This window comes from Oncorhynchus kisutch, linkage group LG26 (assembly GCF_002021735.2).
Source record: "Oncorhynchus kisutch isolate 150728-3 linkage group LG26, Okis_V2, whole genome shotgun sequence".
In the NCBI taxonomy this organism is placed as follows: domain Eukaryota; kingdom Metazoa; phylum Chordata; class Actinopteri; order Salmoniformes; family Salmonidae; genus Oncorhynchus; species Oncorhynchus kisutch.
The window spans coordinates 4683881-4711669 of NC_034199.2; the positions used below are offsets into that span (position 1 = coordinate 4683881).

At 40.3% G+C, this 27789-nt stretch overlaps 1 protein-coding gene across 1 annotated transcript in view; it reads right to left on the minus strand.

Moving 5' to 3' along the window:
* LOC109870713 (melanophilin) overlaps window positions 1–27789 on the minus strand; it is a 120357-nt gene that overhangs the window by 75735 nt on the left and 16833 nt on the right. The window contains exons 2-4 of the mRNA XM_020461325.2: window positions 27025–27196; window positions 6220–6441; window positions 1141–1280 (exon numbers count right to left, since the gene is read on the minus strand). Of these exons, the coding sequence (XP_020316914.1) occupies window positions 1141–1280; window positions 6220–6441; window positions 27025–27152 (490 nt within the window). The 5' untranslated portion in view covers window positions 27153–27196. The remainder of the gene's footprint in view (window positions 1–1140; window positions 1281–6219; window positions 6442–27024; window positions 27197–27789) is intronic.

The following is a 27789-nucleotide window of genomic DNA, read 5'->3' on the forward strand; positions in this document are numbered from 1 at the left end:
GGGCCAATACATCATAGGTCTCATCGTTTTAAAGATGCCTTGGGTGTTGCTAGCAGGTAAGCTCCATTGTATAGTTAACATCAGGCAAATAACATGTCAGTTTTGCTTTGATTAAACCCAATCGTCACTGCGTTAAACTTTAAACATGTCAGACAAACATACACAAAGCGTTTCATTGCTATGTCAACAAGTCTGGTAACGTAGGCAACGTCCGGAACTGACCGAGTCATATAGGGACCAACGGAAGCAACGTTTCTCTAACATGGTTGGTCAGTGGAGGATAAAATGGCATGACATTTAGACTGAATCCAGGCCTTTGTGCTCCAGTACTCTTAACACGGCTCCACACACAGTTGTAGGAAGCCAGAAAAACAGAAAAGATGGAAAAGATTAAGTCCCTCTGTCCTATTTGGCAGGCAGCTCCCTGAGAAGGGCTTACTGACTGAAAAGAGAGAAAGAAAGAAAAACGTATTTCCTAAGAATTCACAGAGTGGGACAAATTAGTCATGTGTATCACTCCAGTCAAGTTTGTATGTAAATCTTCAACACACCCGAAAAGCACTATGCAGAGATGGGTAAAATATTACTTTAACAGATTACAAAAGCTCCCGTGTTAGATATCATGCAAATGTTGGTTTTATAGAGTGTAAATGGTAAGTTGAGAAGGGAATTGGTTTAAAATGTGCTTTGGTGTCATTTAAAATGCCTGCATAGGCTGTTATAAACACCATCATTTTATGAGTTGTGTTTACAAAAAATGACGACCAGTGATTTAAATAATTTCCGATTCCAGAGTTAACATGGTGATGCATACACCACAACACTGACCTGACATGGCCTGACATTGTAATCATTTTGGGTGATATTTTCTATATCATAGATGCAGCCTACAGTAAATACATTCCATCCACCATGACAAGAGGTTATTAACATCCAGCCACTGTATAAAGCTTTTCATTTATTGTGTATTTAGAACAATAAGCTTCCGCAGATCTTGAGCAACAATAAACTCCCTACTGTACCTAGTGGGCTCTATAGCACTGCTGCCGTGTGCTACCGGGTTTCCTAAGAGTTTATACAGGGGTGATGGGGTCTCCTAAGGGCTTGTTCGGGTGTGGGCATGGAACCCATAGTACCCACCTCTCAGGTCACTCTGGGAGGCGCTGAGATCACCACTCAACCTCTTGTAGAGCGAGCGCATCACCTTGGCACTGCCAAACCGCTTGAAACGGGAGCGCACATTCTCATGGTACCACTCCAAAGTGCCAATCTTGAGGACCCTGGAGATAGAGAGAGAGAGGACTTCAATAATGACTGGCTATACAGACAGATGGATGGACAGAGCAGGGACAGACATTGATAGATTTAATAGATAAACACTGTAAGTTACTGTATGGCTCCAAGGTTTAAATCTGAAGCAGCTATTCTAGGAGTATGTTCTTGAGGTATATATTGAGCCTTTTTTTGGTGTTGTACATTAACGCATCACTACGTCAAGGGAAATATAGTATCCTTTCTAACAAAGATATCTACATAATAGTTTTTAAAACATACCTTATCCTGGGTATGGGCTAAGTTGAGCACGCCTCCAAATGTATATACTGAATCAAATATTACCACAACCTTTTTAAAACCCATGTCTATCTTTATTTCCCAAACACAATTGAACACAATCAGAACCACTTTGTCTTTTAGTAATTTTAAGCATCTGTTAACACATGTTTAAAACTTAACATAGGCTTAACACCTAACAAACACTTGTACTGTTTTAACACTTTTAACATAGGCCAGGCCTTGGTGTTACCTCATATCCCAGTGATAATGCCTTGAATTCAAACCTGGGAAGAAAAAACTTCAATTTGCTCAACTTTCCATTGGCTCAAGCATTGGCTCAACTTGCCCCACAGCAAGCTTTTTTACTATATTAGCCCGTAAAGCTAGAAGGATGCACTTTCATGTTATGTTTAGGAATTCATATTGACATTTATAGATACACCAACTGATGTATAGAACAGTTTACAAAACTACAGTATGTTCTTTGGTTTACATAAAAGAATCATGAAACCTGTACCCCAAATAATTCATTTGATGGTGGAAATCAGTTCTTTGGACCTGGACTTGTTTACCACTTTTTCCTGTGTGATTTTTTTCCTTCACAGAATGCATGAAATTATGACCTCTTCCTAAATATTTGTTCACATTATACATTTTGTGTATAGTTTCCTAGAAACAAGGGGTGTCTCAACAAACCCTTAGGCTGATTTTACCCCACTCTCCCAAGTCAGTAGGGTAAGCATTTCAGTACTTGGATCACACACAGTATGTTAGATATACAGTATGCGAGTTTGCAAAATGCATCAGACCAGGTGTGTGGGAGATTTGTCAGAGGGATGGATGAATGCCCTCAGACCTTGAGTAGGAATTGGGAGAGGAACTTTATATGAAAAATACAGTGGTTCCTCCTTTAAAAGTTGCAAGCTTACGCCGCAGGACTTAGAGGTAATTTGTGGTTTAGTACGGTACCCTGCGTCACCAATTCATTGCTTTAGAACAGCGCAAGGGGGAGTTAGAGCACTGATTATGCTTTTGGGTCCTACTGTCTCTCTAACTGACAATGAATGGGCGACATAAACCTAAATAGAAACTGATAATTCTGCACGACTTCAGCATTACTTACTAAACCTGTTGTTACACAAAGGTTTTTATTATTTTATTTAGTTAGGATTATTTTGCTCTTACTGTAATACTGTAGACCACTCCCAACCGGTCATGTTGTACAGCGCTTGAGTGGGGCAACAGTCTAAGACACTGCATAGCAATGCAAGCTGTGTTACTACAGATGCAGGTTCGATACCCGTGCCAGCCGCAACAGGGAGACCCATGGTGGCATTTGTTTTTAATTTAGAATCTTCCAATCCTCTATATGTAATTATTGGCGGAGTGTCACGTCATATTTTTCGATATACTGTAGGCCTACCATAGGCGACATGATACTCAATAGTGTTGAGTAATGTGCTGTAGGCCTTATTTATTTAATTAAAGAGCATAATGAAGTTAGAAGCAATAGGATTTGAAGCAATAGCCTAAATCTATTTTAGCACTGTTTTGCTCTGCTCTGAAACAAGCATGCGGACTGGTCTTGAGAAATCAATGAGATTTTTATTTTCACTTAATCACTGTTTGGGTGAATAAGGTTGGTTAGACTAGAATAAAAAAAATAGGGTGCAGAAATGTTATGCTCTTAGTGTAACCTTTATTTAACAAGGCAAGTCAGTTAAGAACAAATTCTTATTTTCAAGGACAACCTATTCCTTCCTCCCCATCTGGGAATTGAAGCCCGGTCTCCTGCGTGCCCTTCCTGCAAGACATGGGGATTCTTTAGCTAAATAGCCCAGTACTGTACTGCCGACCATCACGTTGTACAACGCCATATTTCCCGTTCCATCCTAACAGAAACCATTCCAATTTTTTCTTTCTTCTATTGTAGAATAATAGTGAAGACATCACAACTATGAAATAACACATGGAATTAGAGGTTAACCTCTAAAGACCTCTAAAGTGGTTAAGAACAAATTCTTATTTACAAGGACAGCCTACTCCTTACTCCCAGTCAGGGAATTGAACCCCGGTCTCCCGCGTGCCCGCATTCTCTAGTACAGCCATTATTGAAGGTACTTGAGGTCACCAAGAAAGTCTGGACATGGCCTGCTCTCCCTTATGAAAGGAATTAGGCACTTCCCCATGTTTACTTGTCAGACTGCACAGTAGCCTAATAAACAAATGCAGGTGGCTTATATTTTCAAAATGCTTTAAATGCTTTATAATCCAAATATAAAAGCATATACTGTACAGTACTGTATTTCTTCATCAGCACCTTTATGCTTTCATTAATAAAATAATGATACAAATACTCTTTCAAAATGCAATGTTGATTTAGTTATGGATCCAAAATAAATTACTATGGGAACAAATATCAGTAGTGTCTGTTGGCAAGTAGACTGAACCAGGTTTTCCTTTAGGATTTTGCCTGTGCTTAGCTCTATTCTGTTGATATCTTTAATTTTGTTTAGTCCTTGCAAATTTCAAGCATACATACAGTTGAAATCGGAAGTTTACATACACTCAGGTTGGAGTCATTAAAACTAGCTTAAAATTGTAGACCTCCACAGGTCTGGTTCATCCTTGGGAGCAATTTTCAAATGCCTGTAGGTACCACGGTCATCTGTACAAACAATAGTACGCAAGTATAAACAACATGGGACCACGCAGCCATCATACCGCTCAGGAAGGAGACGCCTTCTGTCTGCTATGAAGATGTATCTTCCAATGTATCTTCCTATGAAGATACATTGGTGCGAAAAGTGCAAATCAATCCCGGAACAACAGCAAAGGACCTTGTGAAGATGCTGGAGGAAACAGGTACAAAAGTATCTATATCCACAGTAAAACGAGTCCTATATCGACATAAGCTGAAAGGCCGCTCAGCAAGAAAGAAGCCACTACTCCAAAGCCATAAAAAAATCAGACTACGGTTTGCAACTGCACATGGGGACAAAGATCATACTTTTTGGAGAAATGTCCTCTGGTCTGATGAAACAAAAATAGAACCGTTTGGCCATAATGACCATCGTTATGTTTGGAGTAAAAAGGGGAGGCTTGCAAGCCGAAGAACACCATCCAAACCCGTGAAGCACGGGGGTGGCAGCATCATGTTGTGAGGGTGCTTTGCTGCAGGAGGGACTGGTGCACTTCACAAAAAATAGATGGCATCATGAGGAGGGTAAAGTTATGTGGATATATTGATGTGTGCGAGCAAGGAGGCCTATAAACGTGACTCAGTTACACCAGCTCTGTCAGGCGGAATGGTACAAAATTCACCCAACTTATTGTGGGAAGCTTGTGGAAGGCTACACAAAAGGCTTGACCCAAGTTAAACAATTTAAAGGCAATGCTACCAAATACTAATTGAATGTATGTAAACTTGTGACCCACTGGGAAAGTGATGAAAGAAATACAAGCTGAAATAAATCATTCTCTCCTATTATTCTGACATTTCACAGTCTTAAAATAAAGTGGTGATCCCAACTGACCTAAGACAGGGAATTGTTACTAGGATTAAATGTCAGGAATTGTGAAAAACTGATTTTAAATGTATTTGGCTAAGGTGTTTGTAGACTTCCAACTTCAACTGTATAACATGGTGCAGTCACCACCATGCTTGAAATTATGAAGTGTGGTACTCATTGATGTGTTGTGTTGGATTTGCCACAAGCATGATGTTTAAACTTTAGTGCCTTATTGCAAACATGATGCATATTTTGGAATATGTTTTATTCTGTACAGGCTTCCTTCTTTTCACACTGTCATTTAGGTTCGTTTTGGGGAGTAACCACAATGTTGTTGATCCATCATCAGTTTTCTCCCTTCACAGCTATTCAACTCCGTAACTGTTTTAAAGTCACCATTGGCCTCATGATGAAATCCCTGAGTGGTTTCCTTCCTCTCCGGCAACTGAGTTAGGAAGGACGTCTGAATCTTTGTAGTGACTGGGTGTATTGATCCGCCATCCAATGTGTAATTAATAACTTCACCATGCTCAAAGGGATATTTCATGTCTGCTTTTTTATTTTCACCCATCTTAACAATAGGTGCCCCTCTTTGCGAGGAATTGGAAAACCTCCCTGGTCTTTGTAGTTGAATCTGTGTTCGAAATTCACTGGGACCTTACATATAGTTGTGTATGTGGGACACAGAGATGAGGTAGTTATTCAAAAATCACGGTACACACTATTACACAGAGTTAGTCCATACACATTATTATGTGACTTGTTAAACAAATTTGAGCTCCGGAACTTATTTAGGTTTGCCATTTCAAAGAGGTAGAATAAGTGCTTTTCATTTTCAGCTTTTCATTTTTAATTCATTTCAAGAAAATTCTACAAACAATCCATTTCAAATTCAGACTGTAACACAACAACATGTGGAAAAAGTCAAGGGATGTGGATACTTTCTGAAGGCACTATATATTAGCATTACAGTTGTTGTGCTAATGTCCTAACCTTAGCATGTTTGTTCAGTTCACCTGGTCATATGGCAGGAGTCGCACACCCAGCTGACATACTTTTTGTTGTAGAGGCTTCAGGCCCTAGCATGTCAGCATATTTTAGCGTGAAGTTTGTTATACCGAGATGTTAGTATTAGTATGTTTCTCCAGCTCACCTGGACATGTGGCAGGGGTCGCATACCCATCCTCGCTCCTTCTTGTTGTAGCGGCTGCAGGCCTTGCAGGCGTACAGCTGGCAATCCAGACACTGGCGCTTGCTGTTGACAAGGAACTTGAAGGGCTGCAAGCAGCGGATGCAGTGGGACTCTGTCAGGCTGGTCCCAGTGCCCAACAGCTCTCTCTTGGTGTCCTCCTTCTCTAGCTGCGTCTTTAGCTCCCTGCAAAATACACAAGGATGGATGGATAAATTGATTGACAGATAAATATAAACAGAAGATGATGGATAGCTTGGCAGAGAGGCTATAGAGTGCAGGGATTATCAACTAGAATCAGCCGAGAGCTGATTTATTCTTGAGAGGATGGTCAGGGGGACGGAAAATAGTTACAAATAATTTGTAGTCTGCAAATTGACCGCAAGAAGCCTAAACAGATATAATATTAGACTAAAACATAATAATTTCAAACCTTGCTTGAATTTGTATACAATCACATAGAATGAGTATACCAAACATTAGGAACAACTTCCTAATATTGAGCTGCACCACTGCTTTTGACCTCAGAACAGCTTCAATTTGTTCGGGGCATGGACTCTACAAGGTGTCGAAAGCATTCTACAGCTGGGCACTGGGACAGGAATGCTCGCCCATTTTGATTCCAATGCTTCCCATAGTTGTGTCAAGTTGGCTGCATGTCGTTTGGGTGATGCACCATTCTTGATACACCCAGGAATCTGTTGAGCGTTAAAACCCGAGTAGTGTTGCAGTTCTTGACACAAACCGGTGTACCTGGCAGCTACTACCACACCCGTTCAAAGGCACTTAAATACTTTGTCTTGCGCATTCACCCTCTGAATGGCACACATTCAAAATCCATGTCTCAATTGTTTCCAGGCTTAAAAATCCTTGTTTAAGATGTATCCTCCCCTTTATCTACACTGATTGAAGTGGATCTAACAAGTGACATCAATAAGAGATCATAGGTTTCACACCCCCAAAAAAGCTATAATTTTTGGGGCCCAGAAAACTTATGGGGCCAAATAAAATCACCTGCGGGCAAAATTCACAGTTGGGGAACCCTGCTGTAGTGGATGGATGGATGGACAGACAGACAGAAGTAAAGACAGAAGAATAGACATAGGAAAGGCCAATGGAGGGACAAACTGACAGTAGATAGGACAGACAGTAGATTGATTATTCTATACCAGTCACAGGAGACAATGGCCCAATTTTTCTGTAAGCCGGCAATCAGTCCCTTTCCTATCCTGTAATATGTTCAGGGATGGACCAAGGCAGGCGTATCCTCGGGCTATCCAAAGTAATGAAGGTGCACTGGTATCTATAAAGGCTTTCTATGAAGCCCGAGAGGCACGGCTCATATCTGTGGTTACATATATTTTACATAAGCTGCAAACATGGCCCCGGGAAACAAGTCCATGAGGCCATGTGAGCCATCTCATAAACAGCAACATGACTAGCCCAAAGGCTAAAAAGCTATCACTTTGCAGATGAAAACCTAAGCATTATTGCTTCCATTAAGCGGTACCATATGTTTATTTATTTTTTGCCAAATATCAAAGCCTTGCTTGCTTGTAACAATAAAAGACAAACGTAGCATATTTACAATCCATGGTAAGGGAATGGTAAATGTCATAATGTGCTTCTTGATTGAAAACGGACTTTTAGCTAACTTGTTTAGCTCTAACATGCATTAAGCCGATTCGTTCACAACTGGCTGCTGGCTGCATGGGAGTTCTCGGTAGCAGCTGGAAACATGGAGGTTTCCATGCATATTGACACAGTACCTTAACTGCACTGGACATGTAGAGTTAGTAGAATCTGACAGAAAAGTTCCATGTATGCATAATGGCTGAAATCTAACATTGGACATACAGTTGAAGTCGGAAGTTCACATACACCTTAGCCAAATACATTTAAACTCAGTTGTTCACAATTCCTGACATTTAATCCTAGTAAAAATTCCCTGTCTTAGGTCAGATAGGACCACCACTTTATTTTAAGAATGTGAAATGTCAAAATAATAGCAGAGAGAATAATTTATTTCAGCTTTTATTTCTTCAATCACATTCCCAGTGGGTCAGAAATTTACATACACTCAATTGGTATTTGGTAGCACTGCCTTTAAATTGTTTAACATGGGTCAAACGTTTTGTGTAGCCTTCCACAAGCTTCCCAAAATAAGTTGGGTGAATTTTGGCCCATTCCTCCTGACAGAGCTGGTGTAACTGAGTCAGGTTTGTAGGCCTCCTTGCTCGCACATACTTTTTCAGTTCTGCCCACACATTTTCTATAGGATTGAGGTCAGGGCTTTGTGATGGCCACTCTAATACCTTGCTTTTGTTGTCCTTAAGCCATTTTGCCACAACTTTGGAAATATGCTTGGAGTCATTGTCCATTTGGGAAGACCCATTTGCCACCAAGCCTTTTTGAAAAAATAGTTTAAATGACCCCAACCTTAGTGTATGTAAACTTCCGACTTCAATGGTACATTACATAAACTCAAATTGTCCTTGATCTCAAGGACCCAATAATACAGTGGGGAGAACAATTATTTGATACACTGCTAATTTTGCAGGCTTACCTACTTACAAAGCATGTAGAGGTATGTAATTTTTTATCATAGGTACACTTCAACTGTGAGAGACGGAATCTAAAACAAAAATCCTGAAAATCACATTGTATGATTTTTAAGTAATTAATTTGCATGTAATTGCATGTCATAAGTATTTGATCACTTACCAACCAGTAAGAATTCTGTCTCTCACAGACTTGTTAGTTTTCTTTAAGAATCCCTCCTGTTCTCCACTCATTACCTGTATTAACTGCACCTGTTTGAACTCGTTACCTGTATAAAAGACACCTGTCCACACACTCAAACAGACTCCAACCTCTCCACAATGGCCAAGACCAGAGAGCTGTGTAAGGACATCAGGGATAAAATTGGAGACCAGCAAATCATATAAACACTGAATGTGTACATCAAAGACATTGATAAAACGTTTTAGTGATTGAATTAAATGGAAGAGCAGTAATGTGTAAGCATGGAAAATTTGTAATCGTACATAAAATGCAAACGTTTAAACTGTATACAGTAGATGCTAAAACAAATGCAATAATTTACAAGGTTTAGAAACAAGTAGTGTGAATTCATATAAATCAGGTCTTCACATTCAAATTGCTGCAAAGAAACCACTGCTAAGGGACACCAATAATAAGAAGAGACATGCTTGGGCCAAGAAACACGAGCAATGGACATTAGACCGGTGGAAATCTGTCCTTTGGTCTGATGAGTCCAAATTAGATTTTTGGTTCCAAACCGCCATGTCTTTGTGAGACGCAGTAGGTGAACAGATTATCTCTGCATGTGTGGTTCCCACCGTGAAGCACAGAGGAGGGGGTGTGATTGTGTGGGGGTTCTTTGCTGGTGACACTGTCTGATTTATTTCGAATTCAAGGCACACTTAACCAGCATGGCTACCACAGGATTCTGCAGTGATACGCCATCCCATCTGGTTTGAGTTTAGTGGGACTATCATTTGTTTTTCAACAGGACAATGACCCAGAACACCTCCAGGCTGTGTAAGGGCTATTTGACCAAGAAGTAGAGTGATGGCATTCTGCATCAGATGACCTGGCCTCCACAATCACCTGACTTCAACCCAATTGACATGGTTTGGGATGAGTTGGACCACAGAGTGAAGAATAAGTAGCCAACAAGTGCTCAGTATATGTGGGAACTCATTCAAGACTGTTGGAAAAGCGTTCTAGGTGAAGCTGGTTTGAGAGATTGCCAAGAGTGTGCAAAGCTGTCAAAGGCAAAGGGTGGCTACTTTGAAGAATCTCAAATACAAAATATATTTGGATTTGTTTAAAACTTTTTTGGTTACTACATGATTACATATGTGTTATTTCATAGTTTTGATGTCTTCACTATTATTCTACAATGTAGAAAACAGTAAAAATAAAGAAAAACCATTGAATGCGTAGGTGTGTCCAAACTTAGGACTGGTATTGAATATCTCACTAGGTCAGGATTTTTAAGCCTCCATACAGTGCCTTCGGAAAGTTTTCAGACCCCATTCACTCTTTCCACATTTTGTTAAGTTACTGCCTTGTCCTAAAATCAAATCAAATCAAATGTATTTATATAGCCCTTCGTATATCAGCTGATATCTCAAAGTGCTGTACAGAAACCCAGCCTAAAACCCCAAACAGCAAGCAATGCAGGTGTAGAAGCACGGTGGCTAGGAAAAACTCCCTAGAAAGGCCAAAACCTAGGAAGAAACCTAGAGAGGAACCAGGCTATGTGGGGTGGCCAGTCCTCTTCTGGCTGTGCCGGGTGGAGATTATAACAGTACATGGCCAAGATGTTCAAATGTTCATAAATGACCAGCATGGTCCAATAATAATAAGGCAGAACAGTTTAAACTGGAGCAGCAGCACGGCCAGGTGGACTGGCCGTGCTGCTAAAATGGGTTAAATACATTTAAAAAATCCTCAGCAAGTCCAGCCAGAGCCCAGACTTGAACATCTCTGGAGAGACTTGACAATTGCTGTGCCTGACCTGACAAAAACATTTTTTAAATCAATTTTAGAATAAGGCTGCAACCTAACAACATGTGGAAAAAGTCAAGGAGTCTGAATACTTTCCGAAGGCACTAGTTCTAATGTGTCCATGATATTTGTAATTTCCCTAATTGTATGACGGTGATAGGTTTTAGTGTGATTTCCTTTACTGTCCATTGTGGTACTTAAAACCGTATTATAATCTCCCACCATAATAATTGAGTAATTTGTTGCTTGTGAGCTCAATAGATTATTATATAGATATTTTCTAAGAATTGTGGATCATCATTATTTGGACCATATAGATGAATTAGCTAAATCTGTTTTTGGTCCAATAGCATATTTAAAAGGATCCACCTTCCTTGAGGATCTGTTTGGACAGTTTGCCTTTTGCATTAGTTGAACACAGCCAATCCAACAGTTTCTGAAATGTTGTCGCTTCCTGAGATCTGTTTCAAATGTTTTTTTAAGTAGTACCTTTCTCAGATATGTATTCAAATAGTTTTTTAAAAAGTAGTTACTTTCTGAGATCGTTAGTCAAATAGTAGTAGTCACCTCCAAAGTAAATATTTGTTCTCCCATTTTTTAAATTTAATTTAAAACTATAGATATCCCAGGTCTGCAAGGTTCTGAACCTTTCACTGAATACACCCCTGGTTAACAGACTTATGCCATGATATGGGGTCATGCTTTTCGAACTGTGCACGGTTCTCAGGAGTCAGAATAGGAAGGCTACTGCTTAGTAGCTATGCCCAGGTCAGCAAGATGGTGCCTCAGAGAAACAGCAGTACAGCTGTGAGGCATTAGCAATGTGATATACATTTTATATCTGTTAAATCTGTCCTCCTCTGAAAGCCCAAATCCCAGGGACTTGGTATATATCCTGTGCCTTCCTGATTTGAATAGCGAGGATATCCGCACCATGGGCAAAGTCCTAGCTAGTTGCATGGAGGCGTGTGGCAGCATCGTCTCTCAAGGTTCCATTCAAGACCCCTCTGGTTAGAGATCCGGAAGATACGCACCTGGAAAAAATACCTTACAATGAAGGCTAGATGTGACATGTGCAAGTGTTAACATGTTCTTAAATGTAAAAAAATATGTATGATCAAAATCATCTTTGTCATTAATATGCTATGTCAATAAAAGCAATTTAACTTGGAATTTTATTTTGTGCAAACAAAAAAACATGTTTTGCACATGATCTTTTTGTACTTCAATTGTAGCCTGCAATAGATACAGTAGATATTTATGTTTTTCTTTTCAATGTGATCTTTAGTGTAGACAGATTGAGCCAAGTTTGAGTCTGTGTAAGGGTTCTAAAAATTAAATAACTTTACAAGTAGACAGATATTTGAGAGGTTTCATAAAATACACAGGATTAGCATGTCCGTAGGATTACATTAAACTAAATTGATTATGACCTTAAACCAGAAAGTTCTGCTTAGCTGGCACTCCTTGGGTGTCCTGGCATGGGAGCCAGACATCCACATTCTGGGAAGATCCAATATAGCAGACTGTTCCCATACAAGGATATCTCCTGGATGCCCATCAACACCAGTCCCCCTCCCCCCACACATCCTTCATAGCCCACATTAAGTTAAGGGGAGTGAGAGAGAGAAGAGAGAATTATAAAACCATAACATAATAGTTTCCAGAGACGGAAAAGCAACCCACGGTTCAGAGCAGACTACTAAGCATTAAGAGCCATTTTCCCTTTCGATCCCAAAAACCTCAGCTTGATTTGATAAATCTTTGGCCAAACAGTTCTGCTAAATGGACCGGTTTCAACATTACAGTTACATAATGCGCGGATCAATGTGAATGCATATATACAAGAGTAAGAGTGTTTATCGTAAGGTGTTAACACCGGTGTCCTGGCTAAATTCCCAATTTAGCCCCATTTCCATCATGGCCACTTACCCCTTCGTTCCTAATTGTCACATAGTATCACACCTCACCTCTCCTATATATAAATGCAATCAGTTATTATAATATTATTAAATTAAAGCTTCATTCTGGGATTCAAAAAACAACCAAATGGCCATCCCGCCACTTGTTTTGGTATACAGATTATCCCCAGTTTACAATTGGCTCATTCATCCCCCCTCCTCTCTCCTGTAACTATGCCCCAGGTAGTTGCTGTAAATGAGAGAACGTGTTCTAAGTCAACTAACCTGGTAAAATAAGGGTAAAATATAAAAAAATACAGCTGACAGATGGGCCTAAGAAAATGTAACCCCTCTCAAATGCAAATGAACCTCTAATGAGGGTTATGGCCTGAGTTTAAAAGTGGAACTGACAGCGTTTTAGCAACATGAAATCTTTTTAAAATCAGCTCAATATACACCCCCAGGAAGAATATGAAGCCTTTAAAAAACATCTGACAAGCAAGCAAATAGATAGGGTAATTTAAAAATGTTATTAAATTCATAGAATGTTTGGGAATGACGTAGAGTAAGCCATTTGTGAAACTTCTATAGAAATAAAAGAGTGGAAACGCAGCCGTGCGTTTGGACAGTTAATAGACACTTCAGTAAATTATACATCTGTCTTGTCTAGGACCGGAGTCGAAACAGACCGGTGTGCCATTGCCAATCAGAGCTACAGCAGGCCTATATGCAAATAAGCCCTTTGCCACATGGGCAGTGTTACCAACAATATTTAGTGGGTTTTCAGACCTCTCCAGCGACTTTAATTGGTAACATTTTCTAGCGACACATTCAGCTACCTACACGGGCCTATCATTATTCACTTTGAACTGGACTGTGTGTTTACAGTTATAAACAATGGGGAATAATAACCTGCTCACCCGTCAGCAGCTTGTCTGCCAATGCATGCTTGTCCAAAACCACATTTTGACGACTGAATGGGAACCCATTTGATTGATGCCAAATACACTTGATTGACAACTAAGAGTTATGTAAACAGTCAGCAATAGCATGCTAACAAAGTCATTCACATTTCTTGCTAGTTAACCAAACGACACCTGGATCTCTAGCTGTAGCCACATAAAAATAATATGGGGGTGAGAAGTTGGCAAATCATCCACTCTTCCAATGACAACATCCTCCCAGCAGATAGGTAACACTAGGCTCCTTGTTTTTAGCTTGCTAAATAAATAGCTACATAAATACAGTTGAAGTTGGAATTTTACATACACCTTAGCCAAATACATTTAATCACATTTTTTCATAATTCCTGACATTTAATCCTAGTAAAAATTCCCTGTTTTAGGTCAGCTAGGATCACCACTTTATTTAAAAAATGTGAAATGTCAGAAAATTAGTAAAGATAATTATTCATTTCAGCTTGTATTTCTTTCATCACATTCCCAGTGGGTCAGAAGTTTACAAACACTCAATTAGTATTTGGTAGCGTTGCCTTTAAATTGTTTAACCTGGGTCAAACATTTTGGGTAGCCTTCCACAAGCTTCCCACAATAAGTTAGGTGAATTTTGTCCCATTAATCCTGACAGAGCTGGTGTAACTGAGTCAGGTTTATAGGCATCCTTGCTCGCACATGCTTTTTCAGTTCTGCCCAAAAATGTTCTATGGGATTGAGGTCAGGGCTTTGTGATGGCCACTCCAATACCTTGACTTTGTTGTCCTTAAGCCATTTTGCCACAACTTTGGAAGTATGCTTGGGGTCATTGTCCATTTGGAAGACGCATTTGCGACCAAGCTTTAACTTCCTGACTGATGTCTTGAGATGTTGTTTCAATATATCCACATAATTTTACTGCCTCATGATGCCATCTATGTTGTGATGAGCACCGGTCCCTCCTGCAGCAAAGCACCCCCAGAACATGATGCTGCCACCCCTGTGCTTCACGGTTGGGATGGTGTTCTTCGGCTTGAAAGCCAAATGGTAATTATGGCCAAGCAGTTCTATTTTTGTTTCATCAAACCAGAGGACATTTCTCCAAAAGGTACAATCTTTGTCCTCATGTGCAGTTGCAAACCGTAGACTGTTTTTTTATGGTGGTTTTGGAGCAGTGGTTTCTTCCTTGCTGAGCGGCCTTTCAGGTTATGTCGACGTAGGACTCGTTTTACTGTGGATATAGATACTTTTGTACTTGTTTCCTCCAGCATCTTCACAAGGTCCTTTGCTGTTGTTCTGGGATTGATTTACACTTTTCGCACCAAAGTACGTTCATCTCTAGGAGACAGAACGCGTCTCCTTCCTGAGCGGAATGACGGCTGCGTGGTCCCATGGTGTTTATACTTGCGTACTATCGTTTGTACAGATGAATGTGGTACCTTCAGGTGTTTGGAAATTGCTCCCAAGGATTAACCAGACTTGTGGAGGTCTAAAAAACAAAATCTGAGGTCTTGGCTGATTTCTTTTGATTTTCCCATGATGTCAAGCAAAGAGGCACTGAGTTTGAAGGTAGGCCTTGCAATACATCCACAGGGACACCTCCAATTGACTCAAATGATGTCAATCAGCCTATCAGAAGCTACTAAAGTCATGACATAATTTCCTGGAATTTTTCCAAGCTGTTTAAAGGCACAGTCAACTTAGTTTATGTAAACTTCTGACCCACTGGAATTGTGATAGAGTGAAAAAATCTGTAAACAATTGTTGGTTTAATGACTTGTGTCATGCACAAAATAGATGTCCGACTTGCCAAAACTATAGAAATAGAAAACAGACTTGCCAAAACTATAGTTTGTTAACAAGACATGTGTGGAGTGGTTGAAAAACAAGTTTTAATGACTCCAACCTAAGTGTGTGTAAACTTCTGACTTCAACCGTAGATAAGCTAGCCTTTTCTTCGTAAGCCATTCTTGTGATTTTTGTTGAGCACCCCTCCATTGCTTTGTTTTCAAAAGCATGAAGGCCCACCTGAACAGATAAACTAGCCTATTAACACCGTTATGACTGACTAGTGATCATTGCTCTTGCAGTTTGATTGTTTTAACATTCCCAGCCTTGGTTACATTCATGTGTTTTTGTCCAAAATATTGAGGCATTAAAACTGAAACAGTGCATCCCAAATGGGTGGCGGGAGCAAACAATGTACCAGGCCAGGTGTGATTTACAACCTGATAGCAATATTTGTTGGATGACCAAGAAATGTATAATATAAATGACATTATTAATTCGTTGAAGTCACACCATGATCTGTAGACCTGTGCTTGTCCACACACCCCCACCAGGTGTCTCCCATTTTCCCCATTATCCCCAGTGTATTTACACTACTGTTCAAAAGTTTGGGGTCAATGGGAAATGTCCTTGTTTTTGAAAGAAAAACACATTTTTTGTCCATTGAAATACAGTGTAGACATTGTTAATGTTGTAAATGACTATTGTAGCCTGAAACGGCTGATTTTTAATGGTATATCTACATGGGCGTACAGAGGCCCATTATGAGCAACCATCACTCCTGTGTTCCAATAGCACGTTGTGTTAGCTAATTCAAGTTAATCATTTTAAAAAGGCTAATTGATAATTAGAAAACCATTTTGCAATTTTGTTAGCACAGCTGAAAACTGTTGTTCTGATTAAAGAAGCAATAAAATGGGCCTTCTTTAGACAAGTTGAGTATCTGGAGCGTTTGTGGGTTTGATTACAGGCTCAAAATAGCTAGAAACAAAGACCTTTCTTCTGAAAATCGTCAGTCTATTCTTACAATAGTCATTTACAACATTAACAATGTCTACACTGTATTTCGGATCAATTTGATGTTATTTTAAAGAACCAAAAATGTGCTTTTCTTTAAAAAACAAGGACATTTCTAAGTGACCCCAAACTTTTGAATGGTAGTGTATACCTGCACTTTCTATTTGTCTGTTGCCAGTTCATCTTGTCTTTGTTAGGTCGTACCAGCATGTTTTTTCCTGTTCTTTAAGTTTTTGTTTTTAGTCTTCCCGGTTCTGACCCTTCTGCCTGTCCTGAGCCTGCCTGCCGTGAAGCGCCTGCCGTGAAGCACCTGCGTGATTCTCCTGGATTACGAACCTCAGCCTGCCCTCAACCTGCCCTTTGCCTGCCCCGTGTTATAATAAACATTCTGAGATTCAAATTATCCAGCTCCTTTGTCTGCGTCTGGGTCTTATCCTGAGCTGTGATAATTTAACTGAATCCATCTAATCTGCCAACAATGCCTTACTCTACATTATGCTATTTTGAATCAAATAGGACCTATTTTTAAAACCTTGGTTTTGTAGCATAAACTGGGATTTTATATGTTTTACTGATATTATGATTGTCTGTTTGTTTCATCTTCAAAGTAGTTAAAATGCAGTTCCACTTTAATTAAAATAACCTTTTACAGTGTTCAGATGAAAAATGATGCAAAAAATAGGTTTATCTGACTGTAGCCTATCAATCATTTTGTTTTCCGTGCTGACATAACCTTGACGTTTGTCAACGACGTGTATAAATGGAAGCATATATATATAAAATATTTTAAGAAAACATGTATTATTTGGCCTTAATGCTATGAGCACTTACAAACGCATTGAATAACAGATTCACTACATGGAAAACAGTCTGGCCAAAAAACAAATCGCAAGAAGGGTTGTTCTGAAGTGTCTATCCTAAACTCAGCAAAAAAAGAAAGATAATTCATAACAATCCAAACAACTTCACATATCTTCATTGTAAAGGGTTTAACACGGTTTCCCATACTTGTTCAATGAACCATAAACAATTAATGTACATGCACTTGTGGAACGGTCGTTAAGACACTAACAGCTTACAGACGGTAGGCAATTAAGGTCACAGTTAGGAAAATGTCGGACACTAAAGAGGCCTGTCTACTGACTCTGAAAAACACCAAAAGAAAGATGCCCAGGGTCCCTGCTCAAATACGTGAACGTGCCTTAGGCATGCTGCAAGGAGGCATGAGGACTGCAGATGTGGCCATAAAATTGCAATAAATTGCAATGTCCGTACTGTGAAACGACTAAGACAGCGCTACAGGAAGACAGGACGGACAGCTGATCGTCCTCGCAGTGGAAAACCACGTGTAACAACACCTGCACAGGATCGGTATATCCGAACATCACATCTGCGGGACAGGTACATGATGGAAACAACAACTGCCCGAGTTACACCAGAAACACACAATCCCTCCATCAGTGCTCAGACTGTCCGCAATGGGCTGAGAGAGGCTGGACTGAGGGCTTGTAGGCCTGTTGTAAGGTAGGTCCTCACCAGACATCACCGGCAACAACGTCGCCTATGGGCACAAACCCACTGTCGCTGATCCATACAGGACTGGCAAAAAGTCTTCACTGACGAGTCGCGGTTTTGTCTCACCAAGGGTAATGGCCGGATTCACGTTTATCGTCAAATAAATTTGCGTTACACCGAGGCCTGTACTCTGGAGCGGGATCGATTTGGAGGTTGAGAGTACGTCGTGGTCTGGGGCGGTGTGTCAGCATCATCGGACTGAACTTGTGTCATTGCAGGCAATCTCAACACTGTGCGTTATAGGGAAGACATCCTCCTCCCTCATGTGGTACCCTTCCTGCAGGCTTATCCTAACATGACCCTCCAGCATGACAATGCCACCAGCCAACTGCTCATTCTGTGCATGAGTTCCTGCAAGACAGGAATGTCAGTGTTCTGCCATGGCCAGCGAAGAGCCCGGATCTCAATTCCATTGAGGGACCTGTTGGATCGGAGGGTGAGGGCTAGGGCCATTTCCCCCAGAAAGTGCAGTAACATCTCACAGCAAGAACTGGCAAATCTGGTGCAGTCCATGAGGAGGAGAGGCACTGCAGTACCTAATGCAGCTGGTGGCCACAATAGAACCTGACTGTTACTTTTGATTTTGACCCCCCTTTGTTCAGGGACACATTATTCCATTTATGTTAGTCACATGTTTGTGGAACTTGTTCAGTTTATGTCTCAGTTGTTGAATCTTGTTATGATCATACAAATATTTACACGTTAAGTTTGCTGAAAATAAATGCAGTTGACAGTGAGAGGACATTTCTTTTTTTGCTGAGTTTATATTTGAAAGCTATAAGAAATATCAGGAAATGTGTTAGTTATTTTTTATTTAACCCCATATACAGTGGGGCAAAAAAAGATTTAGTCAGCCACCAATTGTGCAAGTTCTCCCACTTAAAAAGATGAGAGAGGCCTGTAATTTTCATCATAGGTACACTTCAACTATGACAGACAAAATGAGAAAAAAATCTAGAAAATCACATTGTAGGATTTTTTAATGAATTTATTTGCAAATTATGGTGGAAAATAAGTATTTGGTCAATAACAAAAGTTGATCTCAATACTTTGTTATATACCCTGTGTTGGCAATGACAGAGGTCAAACGTTTTCTGTAAGTCTTCACAAGGTTTTCACACACTGTTGCTGGTATTTTGGCCCATTCCTCCATGCAGATCTCCTCTAGAGCAGTGATGTTTTGGGGCTGTTGCTGGGCAACACGGACTTTCAACTCCCTGCAAAGATTTTCTATGGGGTTGAGATCTGGAGACTGGCTAGGCCACTCCAGGACCTTGAAATGCTTCTTATGAAGCCACTCCTTCGTTGCCCGGGCGGTGTGTTTGTGATCATTGTCATGCTGAAAGACCCAGCCATGTTTCATCTTCAATGCCCTTGCTGATGGAAGGAGGATTTCACTCAAAATCTCACGATACATGGCCCCATTCATTCTTTACTTTACACGTATCAGTCGTCCTGGTCCATTTGCAGAAAAACAGCCCCGAAGCATGATGTTTCCACCCCCATGCTTCACAGTAGGTATGGTGTTCTTTGGATGTAACTCAGCTTTCTTCATCCTCCAAACACGACGAGTTGAGTTTTTACCAAAAAGTTATATTTTGGTTTCATCTGACCATATGACATTCTCCCAATCTTCTTCTGGATCATCCAAATGCTCTCTAGCAAACTTCAGACGGGCTTGGACATGTACTGGCTTAAGCAGGGGGACACGTCTGGCACTGCAGGATTTGAGTCCCTGGCGGCGTAGTGTGTTACTGATGGTAGGCTTTGTTACTTTGGTCCCAGCTCTCTGCAGGTCATTCACTAGGTCCCCCATGTGGTTCTGGAATTTTTGCTCACCGTTCTTGTGATCATTTTGACCCCACGGGGTGAGATCTTGCGTGGAGCCCCAGATCGAGGGAGATTATCAGTGGTCTTATATGTCTTCCATTTCCTAATAATTGTTCCCACAGTTGATTTCTTCAAACCAAGCTGCTTACCTATTGCAGATTCAGTCTTCCCAGCCTGGTGCAGGTCTACAATTTTGTTTCTGGTGTCCTTTGACAGGTCTTTGGTCTCTGCCATAGTGGAGTTTGGAGTGTGACTGTTTGAGGTTGTGGACAGGTGTCTTTTATACTGATAACAAGTTCAAACAGGTGCCATTAATACAGGTAATGAGTGGAGGACAGAGGAGCCTCTTAAAGAAGAAGTTACAGGTCTGTGAGAGCCAGGAATCTTGTTTGTTTGTAGGTGACAAAATACTTATTTTCCACCATAATTTGCAAATAAATTCATTAAAAATCCTACAATGTGATTTTCAGGATTTTTTTTCTCATTTTGTCTGTCATAGTTGAAGTGTACCTATGATGAAAATCACAGGCCTCTCTCATCTTTTTAAGTGGGAGAACTTGCACAATTGGTGGCTGACTAAATACTTGTTTTGCCCCACTGTAATTGTCACTAAACCGCCTCCATATACTGTATACTTCCATAATTGTTTTGACTGGTACTGGGGGACTTTTAGACGAGTCTTGTGAGGCCTGTGGGCTTCCTATAACCAAACAACAGACAAGTAGGTGTTCGTGAGAGTCACCTTTACACAGAGGGGTCATATTCGTTTTGTAGGACAAACCGTTAGGACACTACAGACAATTTTGTGAGAAGACAGATTTTTTCGGGATGGTCTGACATACATCGCTCTAGCTCTTTCACTGCAGATGCATCCAATGCAACAAAAAAAAACATATCTCGAGCTGATGGACTCTAATGTTCTTATTATGCTAATTAGATTTCCGCGGGGCACGGACACCGACCTTAGAGGGTTAAGGACAGTAAGCCAGTGATGAATAAGCTCCATTGTTATAAGCTCCATGATTTGTGGTTAATATTCTTCACAATAGACTATTTTCACAAAGAGAGCAGAGGTACACCAGTACACCAATCTCTCAAACGCCATTTTTCGATGTCTTATTCAGTGCTAAGAGACTAGGCCTAAAACTGATTGAATCCACATGAGTAACAATGTGTCCAGATTCCACTAGTTAATGGACTTAATCAACAACAAGCATCATGACAAAAACAGCTTTAACTTTAACATAGAACACAGAGAATAAATAGCTGGATCAAGACGTTGGCAAAGTGTGTGGCAGAATTTGGAAAGGAAGAGGAGACAGTGAGTTGTTTGTGTTTTGGGAAAGATACAGACCAGGAGAGGGGAGAGGAGAGAGAGAGAGAATCTTGTTTTTCATTCAGAGATTGAAATAGTCTGGCTAAAATTGGCCTTGTGACTGTGACATGGCTGTGTTCCTCTCTACAAAGGAAAGAAAATTCCACGTACATTACAGAGCCATAGAGACACTCATGGCCTAGACAACATAGACCATCAGCAACTGCAACCAAGCATGCTTAGGGCCACTGTATAGCTGTGACTGTAGCTAAAGCTTTCTAACCACAACAAACAACCACACTGAATATGGATACATGGGAGTTTAATCTGGACACAAAATGGACCGTTAGTCCTGTTTTATTGCTACTGTGCATCTGTGTATTTTTGTATTTTGTCTATATTAAGTTATAGAGACATGTGGAGCAGCAGAGGTCAGCATCATGGCATCGGGGAACTTGGGGGATTTCTGCAAATCAGCAAAAGAGCTCTGAGTATGCCAGGAATGATTGGTTGATTAGATCAGGTTAGATTTCTGACCAAAGGGCAGGGCGTGTGCCAAACTGGTGCTTCTTTCTCTGCTATGTTCCTTGCTTTTCTGTCTCTCTCTCTCAAACCCAACCATACACACCAATAAGGCCATATGCACAAAGGCACATGTACAGTTCATATGTGTGCACACACGCACAACCCAGGCATTCGCAAACACCTGTAGAACATCAATATATCTGTGATTAATCATCCTACATGTTACTACCGAAGAATTCCAATCATTTAAATGCTTAAATTAAAATATACGTGACATGCAAATTTAAAAACCAGACATGGCATTTATCATGTTAAATATAACTTTTTATTCATTATGAACACATGGGAACCAGCAGCTAATCCATTTACAATGGGTTACGTAACAAGGACATTTCACATAGAGGAATAAAAACAAGGACTGCGTCCAAAATGGCACCCTATTCCCTAAACGATATCATAACCGTCATCGATAAAAGACAGTACTGTGCAGCCGTCTTCATCGACCTGGCCAAGGCTTTCGACTCTGTCAATCAGCGCATTCTTATCGGCAGACTTAATGTGAGTCTGGAAGGTGAGTTTACAGTCTAGCCAGACATCTAGGTATTTATAGTTATCCACATATTCTAAGTTGGAACCGCCTAGAGTAGCGATGCTAGTTGGGCGGGTGCGGACAGCGATCGGTTGAAGAGCATGCATTAGGTTTTACTTGCATTTAAGAGCAGTTGGAGGCCACTGAAGGAGAGTTGTATGGCATTGAAGCTCGTTTGGAGGTTTGTTAACACGGTGTCCAAGGAAGGGCCGGAGGTATACAGAATGGTGTCATCTGCGTACAGGTGGATCAAAGAAACACCAGCAGCAAGAGCGACACCATTGATGTATACAGAGAAGAGAGTTGGCCCGAGAATTGAACCCTGTGGACCCCCATAGAGACTGCCAGAGGTCCGGACAACAGGCCCTCCTATTTGACACACTGAACTCTATCAGAGAAGTAGTTGGTGAACCAGGCGAGGCAGTCATTTGAGAAACCAAGGCTGTTGAGTTTGCCAATAAAATGTTTGTGATTGACAGAGTCGAAAGTCTTAGTCAGGTCGATGAATACAGCTGCACAGTAATGTCTCTTATCATTACCGGTTATGATATCGTTTAGGACCTTGAGCATGGCTGAGGTGCACCCATGACCAGCTCTGAAACCAGATTGCATAACGGAGAAGGTACGGTGAGATTCGAACTGGTCGGTAATCTGTTTGTTATCTTGGCTTTCGAAGACCTTAGAAAGGCAGGGTAGAATAGATACCTTTGTTCCCGTTTCCTTCAGAATCTTCACACGGTCCTTTGCTGTTGTTCTGGGATTGATTTGCACTTTTTTCGCACCAAAGTACGTTCATCTCTAGGAGACAGAACGAGCCTCCTTCCTGAGCGGTACGACGGCTCCGTGGTCCCATGGTGTTTATATTTGCATACTATTGTTTGTACAGATGAACGTGGTATCTTCAGGCGTTTGGAAATTCATCCCAAGGATGGACCTTGTGGGGGTCTACATTTTGTTTCTGAGGTCTTGGCAGATTTCTTTTGATTTTCCCATGATGTCAAGCAGAGGCATTGAGTTTGAAGGTAGGCCTTGAAATACATCCACAGGTACACCTCCAATTGACTCAAATAATGTCAATTAACCTATCAGAAGCTTCTAAAGTCATGACATGATTTTCTGGAATTTTCCAAGCTGTTTAAAGGCAGTCAACTTAGTGTATGCAAACTTCTGACCCACTGGAATTGTGATACAGTGAAATAATCTGTCTGTAAACAATTGTTGGAAAAATTACTTGTGTCATGCACAAAGTAGATGTCCTAACCGACTTGCCAAAACTACAGTTTTGATTTGTCGTGCATTGAAGACCGCAAGCGAAGGGAAAAGAAGGAACACAATGTGGCTGTTTTGAAAGGAAACTGTTTACGCGTGATCAGGGGTGTATTCATTCCGATTCTGTTGAAAAACATTTCTTAAAACGGAAGCAAACGGAACAAAACGGGGATAAAAAAGACCTGAATTTGTCCAATAGAAACTCTTGTTTGCAACTGTTGGACTAATAATTACATTATTGTTTGTGTAAACTGTGTTATTGACTAGCTCCTATAATACAACACTCTCCTGACGAGAGAGCACATTTTCTATGCGAAATCGCCTGCCCTCATTAGCTCATTGTATGGATATATCACTAGAAAACAGCTAAAACAAATGCAAATGCAGCTACTGTTGTTATTCTGTCTGCACTGTTTGATGTGACTGTAAGTTAGCTGTAGTTGGCTAGTTAGCAAGCTAGGGACAAGAACGTTTCCAGCCAGTATGGCAATGGAACATTTAGAAAGCACATCAAATTAGTCTCTCGACCTGTGTTCACCTGCGTTGTATATTTTCATTCATAGGCTAGATTGTAGCAACCTAATGATGGGTATAGGGAAAATTTGAGTATCATGTAGTAGCCTAAACCTATTGCTGTTACATTGAACTGGGTGAATGGAATATGAATGAGTCATCCAATATGCTGTAATAGAAATAAGGCCATGCTCATTTTAAACGACACTGAACTCCACTTAATCCTGAATGAAATGACTAAACCATAAATTAAGGATCAATGAAATCAGATTCCCTCCCTCTTGCAAAGATTGCGTCATTTGAGGAAGACGACTGATTGAATATTTTATTAATAAATAAAATAATTGTGTTAAAATGTTTTAGTATTAAAATATATCCAATGACAATGTATTTTAAACTTCACGCACAGTAACACTTTTGTATGACTTAATAAAATAATTGTATCGATGTGCTTGTGCATTGATAAGTACACCAAAGATGATAAGTAATAAAATAAAGACAGCACTTCTAAAAGCCTATTTCACACCATAGCCTGCACAAATGAAAATGTGGCACTGATTCTCCCTTGGATTAACGTTTCGACATTGTCTCAATGAAGAGTTTGGTGTTCGACTAGCAATGTGCAACATGCACGCACAGTTACAAACCTGCTAGAGTCAGAGGCAGGCGGACGAGCAATATCCACTGTCATAGTATGGATGAAGCCGGAGCTGGAATGTGAAGCTGGTTAGCTTTAGAAAACCCTGAGTAGATCTAGCTTGCTTTGTAGGATACCTCTCTGGTGTGATCAGACATAGCATGTTGTCTACAATTATATTAGGCTACTAAGTGATAGTGATCCACGGATGATCAGGATTGATTGTTTGCTGATCAACTGGAGTCACGTAGGAATCCAACATGGTATATACTCCATCAGAGGCTTAGATGTGATGTCAAAAAGTGTAAATCCAAGTGGTTGGTTTAGGATCTGCATACTGCATATTGGTAGAGGTAAAGAAACAAAGGTAAGGCATTAAGCAAAATCTAAGGTAGGTCAATACTGTTGCATAAACCCGTTGCATAAATCCATCTTGCATGGCGTTTGAACACATCATAAGCACTGTGCATCCCTTTGAGTAACAAATTCATGCAATTAGTAGCTCATTAGATTCAAAACTACTGACTAACCGATTATTCAACCCCAGATCCTAACCTTCACCATTACGAGGATCAAAATAAATCTGACCCTGGACCAGCGGTTACATGGAACTTTGTCCAATTCTGCATATTGGATGAGCAAGATATTGACCCAGCAGAACTAAATCCATGACACAGCCAGGGAAGGTCCCATTATCCTCATCCCATCATGCTTATCTCTCCCTACCATCAGAGGCGCTCCAGAGAGTCATGTGATGGCCGGGCTAGGTCGAGCAGTGCATCCCGGAGTCTGGACATAGTCCACATCGTCTGCTGACTCCTGCATGGCACAGATAGTCCTGAGACTCATTACCTAGAAACCCACACAGCGTGAGAAGGGAGAGTCAATGCTCTTCATAACATTGCTAGCTCTGACCTGACTCCTATGAGAATCAATGCATCTTACCACAAGTTTTAAAAAATATCTATTTTTTACCAATTGATTAGCTTTTTATGAGGGCATTTTTGTCAAATGTTCTAAGGTGTTTGACATATTTTGTTTAATTAACGCCAAACCATACAACAAATGTGAGTGTCAAACCACAATTGTATCATGCAACCTTGCCTTTATGGAATAATATCATGAACTGCCCAGTCAGCTGACTTGTAGACTCCATCTCTACCAGAGAAAAACACACTGGGGCATCAGGAATGTGCCAATTATCTGGCATTACACGCCTGGGCTACAGTACAGGTCATGTGATCTGTGGCTCACTACCAGGCATCCCAGTAGAGCTTAGATATATAAAGGCCCTCTATCATTGTTCACTATCATACCTACCCACTGGGTACAAACAGGTTGAAAGGACATTGCTTTAACGTCTTGTTAACATTGTATCAACATGGAAATCAAACTGGATTTGAAGAATTCAGTTTTGGTCTTGCCTGAAATCAAAGGCCATCACAGGCATCAAGGTTTTAGTTAATTTCACGTTAGTCTAACACACTTGGTTGACATCATCAGACGGAGTTAAAGGAACAACAAGTATGTACAGTATGTACTGTATAATGCATTTGACTCTGATGTGAACCTTGAGGTCAGTTCTAATCCCAGTCTACAGAAAACTGCAATTAAAATGAGACGGATTAACACGTCTCCTGGAGAGTCGTCTGAACCAACTAAATATCCTGATCTGCACTAATCTACACTATTAATCCACGTGGTCACACAGTGTAAATTCAATGGTGGATATATTCAAAAGTAGCCTTTGTCAGCTGGACCCAACTCTGCTATTCTCTGGGTAGAAAGGAATGATTCCCTCAACAAAGTCGAATGATAATCCCTATTCAAATTTTATGTAATGTCTATAGACTCCGATATATAGTCAAATGTATCAAAATAATGACATGAAATGAATAAAGAATAACTGATTGATCCTGCATGGTAAGTGATCTTTAAAGTTGCTGTTCCAAATTTCAGAGCAGTAAACCTCTGACATTTCAACCTATCCGGTAACTCAATTAGATTGTTACTAAGATATGACATTGTTAATTCTTAGGAGAGATCAGTCACTGGTAGACAGAATAGTGATAAATAGCAAATATATAGAAATATGCATAATATTTGCATACTACTTCAATATAACATACTGAAATCAAACAAATAATTTGGCAACAACAAACTTCTTAAATTGAAACATATAAGAGGCCCCTGCCTTTGTATGAGTCCAGCTCTTGGTAATTTTTGCTTTAATTTCAACAAAGTAGAGATGTGTTTTTTTGTGAACCAACAAACCTCTATGTTCAAATAAAAGGAAAAACAAAAGGATCAATAATATATCAAATGAAAAGGATGCCTACCCCAGTCTGTCCTCCTCTTTCTTCCTCAAGTCAAAGTCTCTCTGGACGACTTGAAACACGTGCTGGGCCTCCTCCTCTGTCAGTGTGGAGAGATCCAGCTTCTTCCCCACAGCGGTGGTAGGCATCATGTTCACCTTGGGCACCCGGGGACCATTCACTGCTTTATATTGGACTGCAAGAAGTGGGAGAGAAAACCAGTTAGATTGCCACCATAGTGCAACAGAAAGATACAAGACAAATGTTTACTCAAAACCATTATAATACAAAACAACAGTGTCAACAACTCAACGAAGAAAAGCCAAATCCCCTAATAACTACTACATAAAACACTACAGTTGATGTTCCAAAGTCAATGTTTGATACAGCTGAATGGAGTAGTAAAGCTATAGCAATTTTAGAAGGAAGATAATTGCAAGCTTTGCTTTGCTGCAATTCACTTCTTGTCATGAAAATGTCTGTTTTTATCTTGCAACAAAAGTAATACAAAAGCTTGCAGTCAGTGTAACGGACAAAACAACATGAGGGAGGTAAGGGAATGCAGTCCACTAAAATATTATGGGTTGTTTGGTTGACCCAACAGCTGGTTTGCAGGCGTTGGGTCACTTAGTTGGGTTGTTTTCTAGATAGAAAGGTTCCATTGTTGATACTGGGTTATTGGTGCTGGGTTATTGAGATATGACCTAGCGTGTCAGATCAGAAGACTGGTCATGTAGTTTAGTAGGGGTGTAGCTTTCAGATTATTCTTTTTACCCACTTGTGAGAGTA